The sequence below is a fragment of the Python bivittatus genome, unplaced genomic scaffold (assembly GCF_059951505.1).
Source record: "Python bivittatus isolate LINGU-HERP-01145 unplaced genomic scaffold, Pbiv_v1 ctg000210_np1212, whole genome shotgun sequence".
In the NCBI taxonomy this organism is placed as follows: domain Eukaryota; kingdom Metazoa; phylum Chordata; class Lepidosauria; order Squamata; family Pythonidae; genus Python; species Python bivittatus.
Window position 1 is genome coordinate 6,165,294 of NW_028277053.1, and position 17,834 is coordinate 6,183,127.

The window sequence follows — 17,834 nt, forward strand, 5'->3', positions numbered from 1 at the left end:
AGTCACATGATTGCAATTCGGGTGCTTGGCAACTGGCACGCATTTACAACAGTCACAGTGTCCTGTGGTCACACGATTGCCATTCACAGCCAGCTTCTGACAAGCAAAGTCAATGGGGAAGCTGGCAGGAAGTCACAAGTCACGGTCATGTGACATTGCACTTAACGACCATGAGTGATTCACTTCACAACTGCAGCCAGAACTGATGTTATAAGTGGTCATGTGATGTTTCACTTTATGACCGCATTGTTTAGTGACAGTTGCAGTCGGTAAGTGAGGACCACCTGTACATACATGTCAGTAAGTTAAATGAAAAAATGACAAGTCAAGAGAGCCCATAAGAGTTGGTAACCCAACAGGTTGGCATTGGTGCATCCTTACTCGTTACAAGATTAATACTGATGGATAGGAAACACGTTGTCTCTAACTGATATGTAATAGGAGAAGGATTAAGAGGCCAAGATCCTTGTAAACCTCCAGGAGCAAGAGTGTCCGTGGGGTGGGGAGGAGAAACGTTCTCTAAAGTGTAAGAACATTGAGTCGTGCCATTTATTAGAAGATGGGACCTCATAGGTTCTGTAAAATGAATTGTGTTTTCCCAGGAGACAAAGGCAGGGATGACTCCTTTCAGAAGATAGTCCTGCTGATCATTGTATCCCTGAAGCTGACTCCAAAGCCAGGGCTGCCTGGGAAAAAGGCATGTTGTGGAGAGAAAAAGCTAGTGATGGCAGAATAAGATGGAGAAAACACCTCCTTTAAGAAAGAAAAGGCTGCTGCCCATATTGAAAAAAGAGAACAAGAGAGGGTGGCCTTGAAAGAGAAGGGAAGGTGAAGGAGTTCTCGAGCTCAAGAGAAGCGTGACCCTCGGCTCCAAATAAAATCGTTTCTCCATAAAGGGTCCCATCGCTAGAAATAGAAATGGAGGGAAAGGCTGCAGCTGCTGCTCAGGTAGAAAAGAAGGCAGGCAGAAGGAAAGGCAGAAGAAGGGAGGGAGCCGCCCGTTGACAGCTGTGAGTTTCCTTGTTCGTTTTCCACAAAAACTCAGTGGCCAAAAATTAATCTGGATGAATGGCTGGTGGGACGTAGGAGGGGCCCAGGAAGAAGCTGGAGAGAGCATCTGGACTTCTCCAGCCTTGCCTCAGTACACAAGATGGTTCCCCCATCCCCGCAGGTGACCTGGGTTGGGAGGCAATTTACCCGTTGCTGCCCTGAATTAAATCCATCAGGGCAGGTTGCACTGCTGAGGCACAGCTGGACTGAAATCTTTTACTGCCAACTTGAATGAACAAACAAATGAACTTTTGATTACAGTCCAAGAGCAGATCATAAAAGTTAAAAGAATCAAATAGATCTGAAAATAGATAAAATCTTATGGATTAAGTAAATTGCCTACTTCTGTTGTTGGAGCACAGAATTTCGCTGTTGTATAGGGGATTTCAGGGCGCTTATCTTCTAGGACAAATTCTAAATACCCTTGGTGTGAATGACCAGGTAGCCTAGCCATTATGGGTTGGATTAGTTGGGAGCTCGATGCCTTGTAAAATCTACGGCCCACAAAGACATGTTCTAAGGCTTCAGTTTCATCAGAGGCACAGGGGCATCTTCTGGTTATAGCTACTGTACTGATTGTAGAGGGAAGGGTGTTGAAGCTGCTCTACCAAAGGCCCAGCCACATTTGGAAAAGGATAATGGGTATAAGTATTGGGCGGGTTGCAGCTTCCATTTTGGTTGCCGAGTTGGTATAGTTTTGGAGCAACTGCATGTCTCCTGCTTTGTGTTTAGTAGCCTCCTTTGCTTTGTCCAGTCTCATGGTTAAAAGGGAATCAAATGGGGCCGCTTGCCGATTACAGTTCTGCACCATTTGGATCAGAAGATGCCCCACTCCAAAAAGGGCAGGGGCCCGGTAGGAAATATCTGTCCCACCAGAGCGGAGAGGGCGGGCATGCTCCAGGTCCCTTCCCTTGAACTTTGTCTCCTTACGGGTCCTTGGAAGCGTGCCTTTTCCACGGCAGCCCCTGCCCAATGGAACGTCCTCCCCCTGGAGAGCCAACAGGCCCCCACCCTTTTAACCTTCTGGAGAGCACTCAGGGCCCGGCTCCCCCAGGCGCTGGGACAGGGGCTGAAGGTGTGGCTGCGGCATCAGGTTTTTTGGCGTTCTCTTTTCGGTTCTATTGCTTTTCGTTTTTAGCTGTACGTGTTGCTTTTATGGTTCTACGGCTGCCCAGAATTTGGTGTTAAGATGGACGGCTGTACAAATGTTTTAAACAAATAAATAAATTGATCGATTGATTTTCAGACGGTAGGATGTAATTAATTGCCAACTCAAGCAGGGAGATGTCTGTGTTAACATAGCCATGTGCCCAAAGTCTGTCTTCCAGCACTGCTGCTTCGAAAGATCTCCCAGTGGTAGGAGTGGTAGAGCAGCTGAGTGAATTGTTGAGGGAGGTGTTCAGACATGCAGGGCACATCAGTGAATGTATTCAAGCAGAGTTACTGCCTGCTTGTGGCCTCTTGGCCTTCTGATAGCTCTGCCTGGCTCAGATTAAGAGGATTGGGGTGGCTGCTGCCATTCCCAGCTGCTCTTAAGTCGTCTTATCTGGAGTAGCAGGCTGTGCTTTTTAAAGTACAAAATTAGTACTTTGCTGTACTAATTGGACTGAGGAATCTGAAACTTCCAAAAAATCAGTAGAAGAATTAAAGGTTCTTTAAAAGCCAACAACAACCCCTTGCCAGATCCTGTTCTAGACTGTCAGCCAAAACATTTCTTCTAAGCCATTATGAGTATTGTGTGAGGACGAGGGCTTCAGTGATGGTAAAGACTTCCAAACAACCCTTCTGTTGCTCCATCCTCCCTTGCGAAGGACATTCATGTTATTTGCAGCATAACTCTTGTAGGTGGCGGGGGGGGCAGTTAGGATTCCGACTGATGCTTTTAGCAGGTTTGGATAGCCCTTGTTTCTCCCTGGGAGAAGCTGGGTTCTCAGGCAGCCTCCTTTTATTTTTCCATTTGCTCTCTGTCTTTGCTATTGTTCCTGGCCCTGAAGGAAGATATTCTTATTTTCTAGAAAGGCTTCAAATAAGGACTTAGTCATCAATTTTATCATTAGCTGACGCTAATTGAGCAGAAGTTGAGATCACTAGTAAACTGAAATCAGAAGAGCCAGCAATGTCCTTCATGGATTCAGTGAGGAGAGTGCCAGCCAGATCCTCCTCCTTTTCTTTGAGCTCCTTATTAAATCCACATCATATCTCACCTCCAGTTACCACCCGTTGCTCCTCTTTATTCTGGGCAAGTACTTCCAATATATTAGGAGCATCGCAAGAGTTCGAAGAGCTGGAACTGCTTGCCATCCCTTCTTCTCTGGGTGCAGGAGGCCTGGGCTTCTCCTAAGCCTCTTCTTGGATTTTGCAGCTTAATATGATTTCCTCAGATGGCTTGGTTGGATTTGTTGCCCATCTTACACAAGCAATGAGTATTAAAACCATACTAAATTTAAAACAGTTTAGTCAAATAAGTAGGTAGCGAAAAGGGGAAAAGCTGATGGGGAGCTCATGAAGTCAGAGCTGTCAACTCACTGTCTTGTCCATACATCTTGCTAAACCGCGACACTGTGTTCAAGCAGAGCCTGAGCTCCCATCTCCTATGGGTCCCTTAACTGAGCTGCTGAACTCAGCGAGAGTTGGAACTGGCAGCCTAAATCCATGTTTCTCAACCTCAGCAACTTTAAGCTGTGTGGACTTCAACTCCCAGAATTCCCCAGCCAGCTCCAGGGTGGTAACCAGGGTCTGGAAAACTTACACTGGGCCAGAATGCCTCATCTGCATGATTAAATGGGCTGGCTACGTGGAGCGTGTGATTTCCTTGTGAAAAGAAGTTTCTAAGTTAAAATGTAGCCTGTCAAGTCCTGCAGCACTTGGGGCCAGACTGAAAGACTGGGGAAACCCACCTGGCCTTCAGCACCTTCAGGAGAGACGCTAGCTCAAAGGCTGGTGCCAAGAGAGGGAACGGTCCTGGCCAGGTTTAAATGTGAATGCAGGTGCAAAGAAACACAGCTTTCCATAATGTGTCTCCAGCACCAGCGTCTTCAGCTGCTCACTGTTCAGGTTCCTGCTGCAATCGGTTTTTGCTCGTCCCCACCGCATTTCTATAAAGAAGCGATGCGCCAGGAAAGCTACCAGTGGCAAATGGCTGCTCTGCGGGATTCCCACATGTGGAAACCTTGCAGGCTGGGGCTGCTCTGCTTTTTGCCATGTGTGTAAGAACACTAGGCCTCATCTGCATGTACTGGCAGAATAATTCTTTAAACGTCTAAGCCTCTTAAAAGCATAATGTTTTAAAAATGAGAGTTGAGCTAGACATGTTGTAAACTCCTGTGCCACTCCTACCTTTTGTTTTTGGATTAAACATCCAAACATAGCAGTCCCCAAATCCTGGCTTTTATTACTATTACTATTACTACTACCACTACTATTATTATTACTGCTACTACTACTACTACTACTACTACTACTACTACTACTAGTTTGAGAAAAAGAAAGCAAACCTCCCTTTCCAGAAAGTACCTGTTTGGAGTCTTAGCTAAAAACAGTTGAACGGTAGGAGACTCGCTGAGCTGCTGGGCCGAAGAGGGATTTGAAAGCCTCTTCTTTTCCTCCCCAAAGCTGCCCTGGGTGGGACGGTTGGAAGGGTCGGAGGCGGACGAGCGCCCTGCTCGAGATCCCCAGCGCCGGTGCAAGCAGCAGGGGCTCCCTGGGGCTAACCCGGCTAAAATTCCACTCCTTCCCCAGTGCATCAACCGCCACATGCGCCAGATGAAGATTGCTTCTTCGCTCCATATGCCAGACCGGGTGCTCAACTACCTCAAGGACCACTTCCTAATGAACAGTGCTGTTCGGAGCCAGGCCCTCCTTGTGCAAGCCCGTTCCCGTTACCGGCAGCTGAGCGTGCAGCGTGTCCAGAGTCTGAGGCAGACCTACGATGTCTTATTCTTGGGCACAGGTGAGCAGGAGGAACGGGAAGGGCGGGCAGAGGAGCCTATTTGTTTGTTCTGCTGCCCCCATCTTTGGCATTGCCACGGCTTCAGACTGATCCACATCCATGTATAAGTGGGTATGTGTGGGAGAAGGTGTGAGTTGGCTGCTACAGAATTTTGTGAAATGGGGGTGTCAGTGCAAAGTTAGGAAAAAACGGGAGAGGAAGCATCTTTGGAGGTGATGCTAGAACTAAACCCTTGTTGCTGAGGTAGCTGTCAGGTTCAGCCCAAGAAGAGCAGCGAGGCAATCCAGTTCCTTTATTAGCTCACACCTAATGGACAAAATCTCGCCAGACTAAACCTATGCTAAAGCAACTAGTGGCTATAACTCGTGAGACTCTAGGGAGGGGCCAGCCTCATCCTCCTCATCTTCCCACACTCTTGCTGTGGGCTGAGGAGGCTTGTCCTAGAATGCCTCTCCTCCCTCCTGACAACCTTGAAGTTCCATTCCAGAATCTTCCCCGCTCATGCCATCCATTACAGTAGCGTCCTGAACCTGCCAAGAAGGGAATCCGTGCCTCTCCCGTCTCCTCAGAGGTCCGACGGAGGAAGACCAGGCCTGCCAGAAGCAGACAAGAGTGCAGAGACATGGAGGAGAGGGTGGAGTGGTGGGGGACCAATGGGACCTCTCACTGGGCGGCTCTTGTGTATTGCAGATGATGGTCGCCTGCATAAGGCTGTGATCACCGGACAAGGAGTCAGGATTATTGAGGAAATCCAGCTGTTCTCTGCTGGGCAGCCTGTCCTGGAGCTGCTGCTGGATTCCACCCAGGCAAGAGCAGAAAGCGAAAGGGGAGACCCGGGGTGAGGAGGGGGCTTCAGAATCAGTGCCATTCAGGCTGCTGTTTCACTCTCTTCTCTCCTCTGCTTGGGAAGGATGTGTGCCCTGGGTTCCTGCTTAGGTCAGCAAGAGGCAGATGCTGTGGGTGCAGGATAGAACATGGGGCCCCTCTCCGAATCACAGAGACTGAGCAAAGGAGTCCTTCCAGATGCCAAGGGGATGCTTCTGCCCTGAGGAGGAAGCTTCAGCAGCTTCCAAAGTGCTTGGTTGGGAATGCTGCATGGTGCGCCTACTGTACCCCCGTCTGCTGCAGCATCTCCTGTTCTCCCCACAGGGTTTGGTTTACGCTGCCTCGTATGATGCCCTGGCACAGGTCCCCGTTGCCAACTGCAGCCTGTACCGGAGCTGTGGAGAGTGCGTCCTGGCCAGAGACCCTTACTGCGCCTGGAGCGGAGCGGCCTGTCAGCTGTTTGTCCCCAGCCCTCGCCAGGTCCAGCCAGCGTAAGTGCTCCCCCAAGGGTGGGCTGGCTTCCCAATCCCCAGCCACCACTGCCCCCATGTGCTGCCAGACCGTTTGGTGTAACAGAAGCGGCCGCCTCCTCTCTCCCTCTCCCTTGCTGTTCTTCTTCCTCGCGGCAGTCCACACGCGGGCAGATGTGATCCCTGACATGGTCCGCCGAGACCCAGGGATCAGCTTTCCCTTCCTCCTGGGCAGTGCTGCCTGGGCTTCACCCTGCTTCTCCCATCAGGACCTGGGTCCAGGATATTGAAGGGGCTGAGACAAGCCAGCTTTGCCAGGCCAGTGGTGAGGAACTCAGCCATTCAGCAGGTAAAGGGCAGACCTGTCTTGGGGGGGCCTTGAATATCTGGAGGAAGGAAATGGGAAGAGCTGGTCCTCCCCTCCTGGCTCAGGAGCCAAGGAGTATCTTTGTTCTGCTGTGGGGCTGCACACACGTGCTTGAGTTGAGTTAACTTCTGAGAATCCTGTTTCCGTGAAGGCCGCAGTCTAATCTGATGTGCGCTCTCTCTCCCAGCGGAGCGATCCCAGTGTCATCAGGTGTTGCTCCAGCCCAATGCTGTGAAGTCATTGCCCTGCCCACTGCTGTCCAATCTGGCCTCCTGGCACTGGGTGCACAACGGGGCTGCCCTCAGCCCCTCCTTCCTGGTGCTGCCCAAGGGAGAACTGCTGCTGGTGGGGAGCCCTGGTGAAGCCGGGCGCTATGAGTGCTGGTCTCAGGAGGGCAGCTTCCAGCAGTTGATGGCTAGCTACTGTGTAAACGTGGAGCCGAGCCTCCAGGCCAAGCTGGTGCCCATCCAAGACCCTCTGAAGACTCTCAGCACATCCAGGAGTATCTCAGAAGAGAGCATCTCGGCGCTACTGGATGGTAGGACCTACTGGACGGAGTTCCTCGTGATGTGCGTGCTCTTCGGCATTGCCATGACGCTGCTGATCCTTTTCATGCTGCACAAGCATCATGTCAGCCTGAAGGTCTTCCTCAAGCAAGGCCAATGCAGCTGTTCCCATCCCAGGACCTCACAGAATGGGGAGACTCTGCCAGCTGAGAATATGCCCCCCCTCAGTGGCCTGCCAGACCACAAGGGCTACCAGGCACTGTGTGATCGTCTCATGGTAAACTCTCCTGGGCACGATCCCTCAGCCTGCCCACGCATGGCCTTTTTGGAGTCTGATCGGCGACCACTTAACATTTCCAAGAGTTTTGTGGAGGTGTTGGCTCCTTCCCAGCGCCCTCGTGTTCGCCTTGGCTCTGAGATCCAGGACTCAGTTGTATGATCTTCCCCAAGAGGCACTGCTCTGTGAGCTTTCAAAGGACCAGGGCGTAGTCTTCCAGTGCCACTGTACTGTGGCATGGGAACAGGCAGGAAGGGTGGGCCCATTCGGTTGAGTAATAGGGCCAGGCACTCTAGCTTTGCAGCAGGGTTCCTGCGTGGCAGGTTGCAAAGCAGTGCCACTTAGCTTTGAGAAGAGGGGCAACCTCCAGATGTGTAAAGCATGTGCAGCCCCAGGTTCCAGACTGCATTCCAGGTCATGGGGTCTAGTCCTTGTAAGCACATCCAGGATGGAGCAGAATGGGAACATTAGCCTATGGGGCTTCTTCAAAGTCTGTGAGCCCGTAGCTCCTGTTTCTTTGGTTGGGACTGCTTGTGGGAGGGTAACTTGTGTGGTACAAAGGACCCTCCTGGAAGTTACATGTGAAAGGAGATACTCTGGTTGAGCATCCTGTCTTCGTGGAGGGAAGTTGGTCTGGCTTCTTGTGAACTGGGTACTGAGGAGAAAAGTGGTGGAACATTTAGTGCTAGAAACTCCCTTATGTGATTTGTGTGTAAAAGCAGAGATCGGGTACTGGGGAAGGGGATCGTGCTATAGCTGGTGTTCACTGACGAGCAGAAAGCATTGGGGAGCGTCCTTTGGGGCTTTCCACCGGAATGGCTGCGCTGAAGGGTCCCTGCTCAGGGCCAGGTTCTTCCCTGGCCGTACAGCCAGAGCAACAAGGGCCTTAGCTTGCCATTTGTGCTGATGTAAAATGATGCATTTGACTACATTTTGTCTCCTGAGATTTGGACAGACCCAAATCCTCACAGGGGAGGCCTAACTTGTAGACCCTTCTCCACATCTAAGCATTGAACATCTTGTCTGTTCCACACAGCTAGGCTTAATATTTTGCCTTCAAGGGAAGGTAAGCGTAATGACCCACAACTCTTGGGTTGTGTTTGGGTGAAGCCATTGAAACAGTTGCTGCACTGCCCTTTCTACACTAGCTGGTGCTCTGAGCTAATTGTTCCCTGGTTACTAAACGTTTGGGCTGGCCTGAAGACAGGGAAGCGTATTTTTTATGAGCAGATCAGTTCGCTGGTTCCTCCGTTGAATTCCATTCAGTTGCGATTGCCGCTAGGAAGCACCGGGATTGAATTTGGCTTAGGGGTCCTTTTACTTTTTTTGAGTATGTTGATGACCTGTTGAATAATCTCCCTTGGCCCCTTTGGTCACTGGCACAGGGGCATTCTGGAAGAGCCAAGTTCCCTCCACCCCACTCGGCCAGGTCTCCCTCCCACCCAAGGGGGCCTGCCAGGATTCCTGCAGGGAGAGTTACTTCCTCTGTCCCAAGCAAGAACCTTCATGGGCTGCTTTGTGCTCCCGACTGGGCCTTACCCGGAAGGGAGGTGGGCGTGGCAGCTGCTGCACCTGTTGGCTAACCAAGTTGCAGGAGCTCTCCCCCCTGCTGCCTTTCCACCTGCGCGAGAGGGCTGGTCAGGGTGAAGCGAGTCAAAGCCTGGGAAGAGAGTGGAGCTCCTTTTTCTGTTCTTCAACTCCACTCCTTCACGAAGGCAAAACTGACCACCCTCTGCCATGCTGGGAGCAATAGAAATGAACTTGTTTTTTGGAAGGTGAAATAAAGATGGATGAACACGAGCGGGTTCCACTCACTGAATTTTATTTAGCAAAAGCGTAGAAGTCAGACAAAATCATGTCAATTCTGTATTTATAAAGCTCAAGAGACTGGGTCACAGGTGTGCTCTCCCCCCACCCCTCATAAACCAAGAGAAACGGTCCAGTGATTCAGAACTCACAATATGCTCAGCACAGTTTAACTGGGAAGAGGGTCAGCTGCTCTGAGCAAGCTCCAAGCAGGCCGCCAGAAAGAGCCAGGGGTGACAGCAAGACTCAGAAGCAGCACAGAAGTCCCACAACAATTTGCTCTTGTTTTGATCTTTGATCTGTAGTAACCCCAAGCCACCACACAGAACCCCAAGGTGAAGCAGGAGCAAAGAGCATCAGCCACAGCTTCCAGTTTTCTTGTCCCGCTCCTCCCTATAGGAGCACCAGCTGATGGGCATGACTGCAAGGCCATGTTTTAACTGGCTGTAAGAGCCAGATAGGGCCTAGGTATGTTTACTGCATGACTGGTAGGTACGAGTTCCTCTGTCTTACGAGAGATCTTCTAGTGAGGGAGGAGAAGGGAAAACATGGAAAGAATCAGAGCACAATCTTGAAGGAACTGGAAGAGAAAGAGAGAAGGGCTTCATTATTCAAATAATGTTGATTCCTACCAGGTTCCTACTAAAGTACAGGGCCCTCCCAAAACATACTACTGATTCAACCAAGAACTCAACCCAAGGAAAACAGGCAAGACCTGGTGAAGTCTGGAGAGCGGGAAATTATATGTTGGAACTCAGAGAGGTTGATGGTCCCATCTTTATCAATATCAGATTCCTCTAAGATCTGCCAAAAAAACAGAGGGGCTGTGTGGGCCAGAGTCGGCTGTTGCCCTACTGCCAACCCTTCTGTTGTGACGCTCCAGCACTCACATTCTGAATGAGCTGGTCCATCTCTAATGCACTCAGCCTGCTGTCTTCTCCTTCACCTGTCAGGGAGTTTACCAGCTTCTCCAAATCCTTCTTATCTAGAGTGCCATCATCATCAAAATCTAAGGAGAAGATGGGGAGAGAAGCTGTGGTTAGTGTTCTCAAAGCTAGAAGCTCTCTTGGCTCCTGTAGAGGTTTTTTAGTTAGCTCCACTGCATTCAGGAGTGAGGGGACTGGTCGCTCTTATTTGGAAAGGTGAAAGTGGTTCTGCTCCAGTAATGCTTGCATAGCCAAGGATCCAAAGAGAAGCTGCCACTTCCATATCATCCAGTGAGTGCGGGGAGGAAAATGTTATTAAACCAGATTAACTCTTTGGACAGTTTTAAGATTCCCCAAGTCTTGCTTGCTAGAACATGCAGGCAAACTCAAGGAATATCCCGCACCTGTTCAAAAGCAGGCCCATCAACTGAGGAGGCCAAGGATGGAAGAGACTGGACATCGCTATCTGGAGGACTGTGTGTTCCCCCAATCTAAGTAAGCATTACCCACATAGGTGTGGCTATTCCCATTTGACCCCAACAACTGGCAATCAGAGTGCATTTAACCACCAAAAGTATAAAAACCGAATAGAGTTTGGGTGCTGCCTGTAGTAGATGTTCCTTGATTGGCCTTTTTTCGAGAAAGGAACAGTAGCTGTCATACTTGGATAAAACCCCCGTCTGCAAGCCCTTCTCTGTCCCTTCGCAGGCATAAAAACCTGGCTCTTACCGAAGATGCGGAAGGCATAATGTGATTTGATTTCCAGGGTAGCCGAGTCGCTAAAGACACTCAGCATGTCAAGAAAATCTTCAAAAGACATGTCGTCTTCCCCATTCTCTGCTGTGGAGAAGATGCGGCAGATCCTGTTCCGGAAGGGGTTCGCCTGCAAGAAGCGGGGCGGCCAGAGAAAGCAGGGTAGGGGTGCGTCAGTGGCAGAGGACGGGCGCCGACCGCGACCCCCGGGTCACCCTTCAGAGGAGGCAGCCCGGGAGGCGAGGCCACCCGCCCCGAGGGAGGGTCCCAGTCGCGGCTCACCCGCAGCTCGGGCAGCGTCAGGAGGCTGCTCCTGGGGATCCGCGTCTGCAAGGCCTGGCCGCGCGCCTCCTTGGGCAGCAGCTCGGAGAAGCGCTTGTGGGCGCTGCAAGGCAAGGCAAGGCACGGCGGCGGTCAGGGCCGCGCGGGGCGGTTCCTCCGGCCCGACGCGGAAATGGCGCCGGCGGCTGGCCCGGCTCAGTTCCTCCCGCGCCCTTCCTGGAGCAGCCAGGTTCGGGGCCCCGGCGCCGCTCCCTCCCGCCGCCCGCTCGAGGCGCGCGTACTCACAGCAGGATCTCCTGCTTGCTCAGGAAGGTCAGCTCCTGGAGGAGAGAGCCGGTCAGGGGCGGCGCGGCGCAGCGCCGCCCCGGCGCCCCCCGCCCCATCCCCGTCCCCGGGTCACACCTGGTACTCGCCCAGCAGGTCGCGGGGCAGGCGACTGCCCGAGCCCCCCATGCAGCTCCTCCGCCCGGCCCCGGCCCCGGCCCCGGCCCCGGCCCCGCTCCGCCCGCCCCTCCGGCTCCTCCTCGGCCCGCCCCTGGGCGGAGAGGCTGCCCGGAGCCACCGCGGCGCCGGCAGGGAGAGCGGGCGGCCCGGCTTCGGGGCGGAAGAGCGGGGGAGAGCCGGCTTCCGCCGCCACGCGGAGCTTCGCCCGGCGCTCTCTCTCCGACGCGGTCGAGGCGGGCCGCCGCGAGCCCTTCGGCCGGGCGCCTGGCGGGGTCCTCGGCGCTTCTCCCGCGGGTTGTCTCGGGCGCGGGGTCCGCCAGCCGCTCCCGGCATGGCCGCGGCAGAGCTCGGGGCGGGCGGCCGGGGCGCCCGCAGCCCCCCGCAGCCCCCCGAGGTCTTTCGCTACGGCCAGCAGGACTTGGCGCTGCGCGGCGTGGAGTGGCCGAGAAGCGCCCCGCGGGGGCTCGGCAGCCCTGCCCTGTCGCGCTTCGACCGGGCGCTGCGCGGAGGCTGGGACGACCGGCTGCGGAGGGGGCTGTTCCGCTACCGCTTGGGCGAGCTGCAGACCCGGATCCTCCCGGGGACCCTGAGGCTCGTGGCCCAGCTGAACGTCCAAAGAGGGACCGAGAGGAGGCGGCCCCAGGAGGTCCGCAGCGTCCAGCAGAGCTTCGACCCCCAGCAGTTCAACTTCTGTAAGATCCGCCCAGAGGAGATCCTGTTCTGCATGTCCAAGCGCTGCCCTCCCCCGGCCAGCCCGCCCCGGGCCCTGGTGGTGATCAATGTCAGCCCTCTGGAGTTCGGGCACGTTCTTCTCATCCCCGACCCCACTCTCTCTCTGCCCCAGATCCTCACACCGGAGGCCCTCGGCTTTGGCTTAGATGCTGTCCTCCTCAGCACCCACCCCGGCTTCCGCGTTGGCTTCAACAGCCTCGGAGCATTTGCCTCGGTCAACCATCTGCACCTGCACGGCTTTTACCTGAACTGGGAGCTCTTGGTGGAATCCGCCCCCTGTGAGCCCCTCCTGCCCGAAGCAGGCCTTTATCTGCTGCGAGAGGCCCCGGCTCCGGGCTTCCTCTTCTACGGCGAGGACGGGCAGCAGTTGGGGTTGCTGACCCGCCGGATCACCCAGGTCACCCGCTATCTGTCTCAGAGGGAGATTGCGCACAACTTGTTTGCCACACGGGGTGCTGCCCCTGAGGGTCCTGTTGGCTCAGGAGCTCGGCCTGGGATCCGGATCATTCTCTGGGCACGGAAAGCCTGCTTTGGTATCAAAGAAGAATTCGCCTTCAATGTGGCAGTGTGTGAACTGGCGGGGCATCTGCCCACTAAAACTGTCCAGGAATATGAAGGTCTCACTGAGGCATCAGCCATCCGTAGAATTCAGGAATGTCTCCTCTCAGATCCTCAGTTAGCCCAGCTCCAATGTGAACTTGTGGACCTCCTTAGAATGTAGCCCCCATCCCCTCAATGGCCGTCCCCAGAAGAGGCCCCCCAAGGAGTAGACCCCCCCCCCAGTTTCCAGGGCTCCACCAAACCTGCTATGGATTTGGAGCCCCTTCCCTCAGCTCTGGGGTGGGGCTGTCCAAGAGGAAGCTGCTGGTGGGAGCCAGACTGGTCAGGGCCAGCTCCCCGGAGGTTAGGGAGCCACCTGGGCTCACTGAGGCTCTGGAACGATGGGCATTTCTGCCTTGGAACTCCAAATGGCCAAGATGCTTTCCTAGAAATGTGACTCACTTTCTCAAATTTGACTTTGAATGTATGAAACTTGGACTGAATTTACAGTTTTTAGATCAGCCTAATTAAACCTTGACCCCATAGAGATAAAGTACATTGCTATTCTAACAACTCAGAATATCTGCATTAGGCTAGTGTTGCCTGGTGATGTAATCCCACTTTTTAAAATTCTGAGCAGCAAGCTGTCTTTTTACACTCTCCTCTTTCACCCTCAACGAGAGATTGCTTATGTCTTCTTAACTTCCCATCATCAGCATATCTAAGATTGTCAATGTTTCTCCCAGTAATTTTAATTCCAATTCCAATTTAATTCCAAGTCCAGCCCTTCTCATGTTGTATTCTATGTAGTCCCGCCTCCACGCTGCGTAGCAACCTTCTTGCCTGAGCTGCTGGGGGCTGTTGCGGGGCTGGTGGTGGACTTCCCCAGACTTATGGTTCTGGGGTACGTCAGTCTGCCATCCCTAGGGCGTGCCCCAGAGGCAGCCCGGGAGTTCATGGCCACCATGGCAGCCATGGGCCTGTCCCAGATTATTCGCGACCTGACTTGAAACAGCAGTCACTCACTGGACTTGGTTTTCTTGTCAGAGCAGTGGCAATGTGTTCTGAAGGGGGAATTAACATCTGTCCCCCTTGTCATGGTCAGATCATGTCTGGGTAGCTTTGAGATTCTCTTCTGCTATCCCCCTCCACAGGGAAGCGGGACCTATTCATCTGGTCTGCCACGGCGACTGATGAACCCAATGGGGTTCCAAAGGGAGCTGGGGTTATACCCGAGGGTCTGCTACATAGCCCAGCAGAGGCCTTGGCCATTACCTAGAATAGGAAAGCAGCCGAGGCCTTGGACAAAATCGCGCCCACGCGACCTCTCCTGACCCATGGAGCCTGATACTCCCGGAGTTTATGGAGGAGTTGAGGGTCTTGAAAAGGATTAAGAGATGTCTAGAGTGTCGCTGGAGGAAAACAAGAACTGAACCCGACCAAACACAGGCTAGAGCTGCTGTTAAGGCCTACCTTGTAGCAGTAAGGGCAGCGAAACATCAATATTTCTCTGCTCTTATTGCCTCTGCAGAATGCCATCTGGTGGCCCTATTTAAGATCACCCGATCCCTTTTGGGAAAGGAGGGCCCACTGGTCTACCTACAGGGCCGCATGGAGGAGTTTTCTGGGCATCTGGTGGATAAAATTGCTTGGATCCTGCGATGGAATATATCTATGAGGAGGAAAGTGATGTGGGAGATCAAGGCTATCGGGAAGGAAGGTTGCATTCCAGGAGAGAGGAGGAGGCAAGAGGCAGCTGAGTCCGCAACAGGAGTGTGGGAAGCGAAAGAGGTTCAGGATAGCCACTCCCTAATATCTCAGAGTATATCCACTAGTCGCTGTAGTATAGATTTAGTTTGGCAAGATTCTGTCTATAAGGTGTAAGCTAATAAAGGAGCTGTACTGTACTGTACTGTTTCATCGTTGTTCTTGGGCTGGGCCTGACAGATCCATTCCCAGTTGGATACCAAGCGTGGGGCATGGCCTGTGTTCCCAGGGTAACAGACTTACCCTGTTACCTGGGAACAGTTTGATCCTGTTGGACACAAGGAAGTGGACAGAGTCCTCCGGACTGTCAATGCCACCACCTGTCAACTAGACCAATGCCCCTCCTGGCTGGTTAAGGCTGCTCGGGAGGTGACACGTGGGTGGGTCCAGGCAATGGTTAATTCATCCTTGAGTGAGGGAGTGTCAGGCCCAGCCCAAGAACAAGGTGAAACAGTCCAGTTGAGTCAAGTTCCTTTATTTGCTTACACCTTATAGACAGAATCTTGCCAGTCTAAATCTATGCTACTGCATCTGGTGGATATACCCTGGGAGATTCTAGGGAGGGGCTATCCTGAACCTCTTTCGCCCCCCCCCCCACGGACTGTATTGTCTCTTGTCTCCTTTTCCCTCTGGAATGCGCTCCCTCCTTCCTGATAGCCTTGATCACCCTCCTCTTCATAGATACATTCCATCACAGGGAGGGAGTGTTTCCAGCCATCTTTAAATAGGTGCTGGTGCATCCCTTCCTCAATAAACCATCGCTAGATCCCACCATATTGGACAATTTTTGTCCAGTCTCCCACCTCCCCTTTTTAGGGAAGGTGGTTGAGAAGGTGGTGGTGTTGCAGCTCCAGAGGATCCTGGAAAAAATGGATTATCTGGATCCTTTTCAGTCAGGTTTCAGGCCCGGATATGGGACGGAAACAGCATTGGTCGCACTCTCAGGTGATCTCTGGCAGGAGCAGGATGGGAGTACTGCATCCATCCTTGCTCTTCTTGACCTCTCAGCGGCTTTTGATACCACTGACCATAGTATCTTTTTGGGCCAACTTGGGAAGTTGGGAGTGGGCGACGCAGTTCTGCGCTGGTTCTCTTCCTTCCTCCAAAGTCGATCCCAATCAGTGTTGATTGGGAGCGAGAGGTCCAGCCCACGGCCCCTCCTTTGTGGGGTGCCGCAGGGTTTGGTACTCTCTCTGCTCCTTTTTAACATCTACATGAAACCACTAGGTGAGATCATCCACCACCATGGGATGAGGTATCAATATACAGAAGATACCCAACTATACATCTCCATCCTGGGTGACATAAGTGATGCCACGACCACCCTTTTGCGGTGCCTGGAGGCTGTGGGGGTCTGGATGGGGAACAACAAGCTTTAGTTGAACCCTGGTAAGACAGAGTGGCTGTGGATTGGAGGCCCCTCTGTATCCAAGAACTTACCATCTTTGGTTTTGGACAGGGCTGCACTGCCCCAAACAGACCCGGTGCATAATCTGGGAGTTCTCCTGGACTCACAACTATTGCTCAAAGAGCAGGTGGCAGTCGTGGCCAGGAGGGTCTTTGCCCATCTCTGGGTGGTGTGCCAGTTACGCCCCTTCTTGGATCAGGAGGCTCTCCGGTGAGACACTCACGCCCTGGCCATCTCTCTACTGCAATGCACTCTACAAGGGCTACCCTTGAAGAGTATCTGGAAGCTACAGCTGGTTCAAAATGCAGCTGAGCGGGCAATTTTGGGTGCCCCAAGGATGGCACATGTAACACCTCTGCTGCAGGAGCTGCATTGGGTGCCAGTTTGCTTCTAGGTCCAATTCAAGGTGTTGGTTATTGCCTTTAAAGCCCTACATGGCATGGGTCCAGGTTACCTGAGAGACCATCTCACCCCCATCACATTGACCCATCTCACCCAATCAGGCAGAGAAGGCATGTTACAGACCCCGTCGAGTGAATGTCGACTGGTGGGTCCCAGGAGGACAGCCTTCTCTGCTATTGCCCCTCCTCCCATGGAATATTCTCCCCGCAGAGATGAGGCAGGCCCCTACCCTCCCAGCTTTCCAGAACGAATTGAAGACCTGGCTCTGCCAACTTGCATGGGGTGAGAAGAGATATAACCAGCCCTGGGGGTGGCTGGCACTAGATGCTCCCCAAATCTAGTAACTCCGAGTTAACATCAGTTTCTTGGAAGATATTTATTGTTTATACAGGAGTCTTGTTGTAGTGTATTTTAATTAATATTTATTCTTTTTACTGTAAACCGCCCAGAGTTGCTTGCAGTGAGATGGGTGGTGACAAATTTGAAGTATAAATAAATAAAAATAAATGTACATTAAATAAATTAGGTGACAACATACAATTCTGGTACTTTTCCTAGGGCAGAAGGCAGCTAACAAAAATTAAGTAAATGTATTTACTACCCTACCCTCCTGGCTTTCTGGAAAGGATTAAAGACCAGGCTCTACCAGCTTGCGTGGGGCAACAAGAATCTTACCCAATCCTGGGGGTGGCTGGCACCTTGATGACGCTCCCCAAACTACTTGCCAATTAACATCTATTCTTGGATAGTATTTATTTTCTATTTACTCAGGACCATTTTACATTGTATTTTTAACTGATTTTAACTTCTCTGTAAACCGCCCAGGGTTGTTTTTTACCGTGATGGGCATAGATAGATAGATAGATAGATAGATAGATAGATAGATAGATAGATAGATAGATAGATAGATAGATAGAGGCTTATATGCTGCTCCAATAGAACAGGACCATGAGTGGTTTTAAATACCATTAATCCATTTCTTAATACAACAGAAAAATATAAGCTCCCTCCCCACCCCAGCTTACCCCACTTATCCTTTTGGGGTAAGCTGAATCGGGGGGGGGGGAACAAAAGTGCTGTAAGCTTATTTTATTTATTTTAAAAGACATATGGCCGCCCATATGTAATCACAACCCTGGGTGGTGCACAAAACAGTACACTTGTAGCGAGCATGGCATGAACTGAGAGAAAAAGAAACGTAACCAAATTTCACTTAGACCGAGGATGTTCATCAAGTCCCTCCGTACTTTCCCGTCCTCGGACGCCATCCTTGCTCCGTGCACGTTTGCTCTTTCGACTATCTGCTCTGGTTCTTCGCCGATTCAGTCCC

At 52.3% G+C, this 17,834-nt stretch overlaps 3 protein-coding genes across 3 annotated transcripts in view; 2 read left to right on the forward strand and 1 right to left on the reverse strand.

The window, feature by feature from the left end:
- Window positions 1-9,244, forward strand: part of SEMA4B (semaphorin 4B) — a 34,262-nt gene extending 25,018 nt beyond the window's left edge. The window contains exons 11-15 of the mRNA XM_088139491.1: window positions 4,789-4,999; window positions 5,690-5,805; window positions 6,149-6,315; window positions 6,564-6,643; window positions 6,849-9,244. Coding sequence (XP_087995617.1) covers window positions 4,789-4,999; window positions 5,690-5,805; window positions 6,149-6,315; window positions 6,564-6,643; window positions 6,849-7,606 — 1,332 coding nt within the window. The 3' untranslated portion in view covers window positions 7,607-9,244. The remainder of the gene's footprint in view (window positions 1-4,788; window positions 5,000-5,689; window positions 5,806-6,148; window positions 6,316-6,563; window positions 6,644-6,848) is intronic.
- Window positions 9,245-9,249: 5 nt separating this feature from the next.
- CIB1 (calcium and integrin binding 1) lies at window positions 9,250-11,762 on the reverse strand. Its single transcript, XM_088139322.1, has 7 exons — window positions 11,614-11,762; window positions 11,497-11,531; window positions 11,212-11,314; window positions 10,906-11,059; window positions 10,141-10,259; window positions 9,966-10,054; window positions 9,250-9,830 (listed from the first exon to the last, which is right to left on the reverse strand). The coding sequence occupies exons 1-7, from the start codon at window positions 11,662-11,664 to the stop codon at window positions 9,809-9,811; spliced, it is 573 nt and encodes a 190-aa protein (XP_087995448.1). The 5' UTR covers window positions 11,665-11,762; the 3' UTR covers window positions 9,250-9,808.
- A 132-nt stretch (window positions 11,763-11,894) lies between these two features.
- GDPGP1 (GDP-D-glucose phosphorylase 1) lies at window positions 11,895-17,040 on the forward strand. The gene has a single exon (XM_088139321.1). It carries the CDS (start codon window positions 11,987-11,989, stop codon window positions 13,106-13,108), a length of 1,122 nt encoding a protein of 373 aa, XP_087995447.1. The 5' UTR covers window positions 11,895-11,986; the 3' UTR covers window positions 13,109-17,040.
- Window positions 17,041-17,834: the final 794 nt, after the last annotated feature.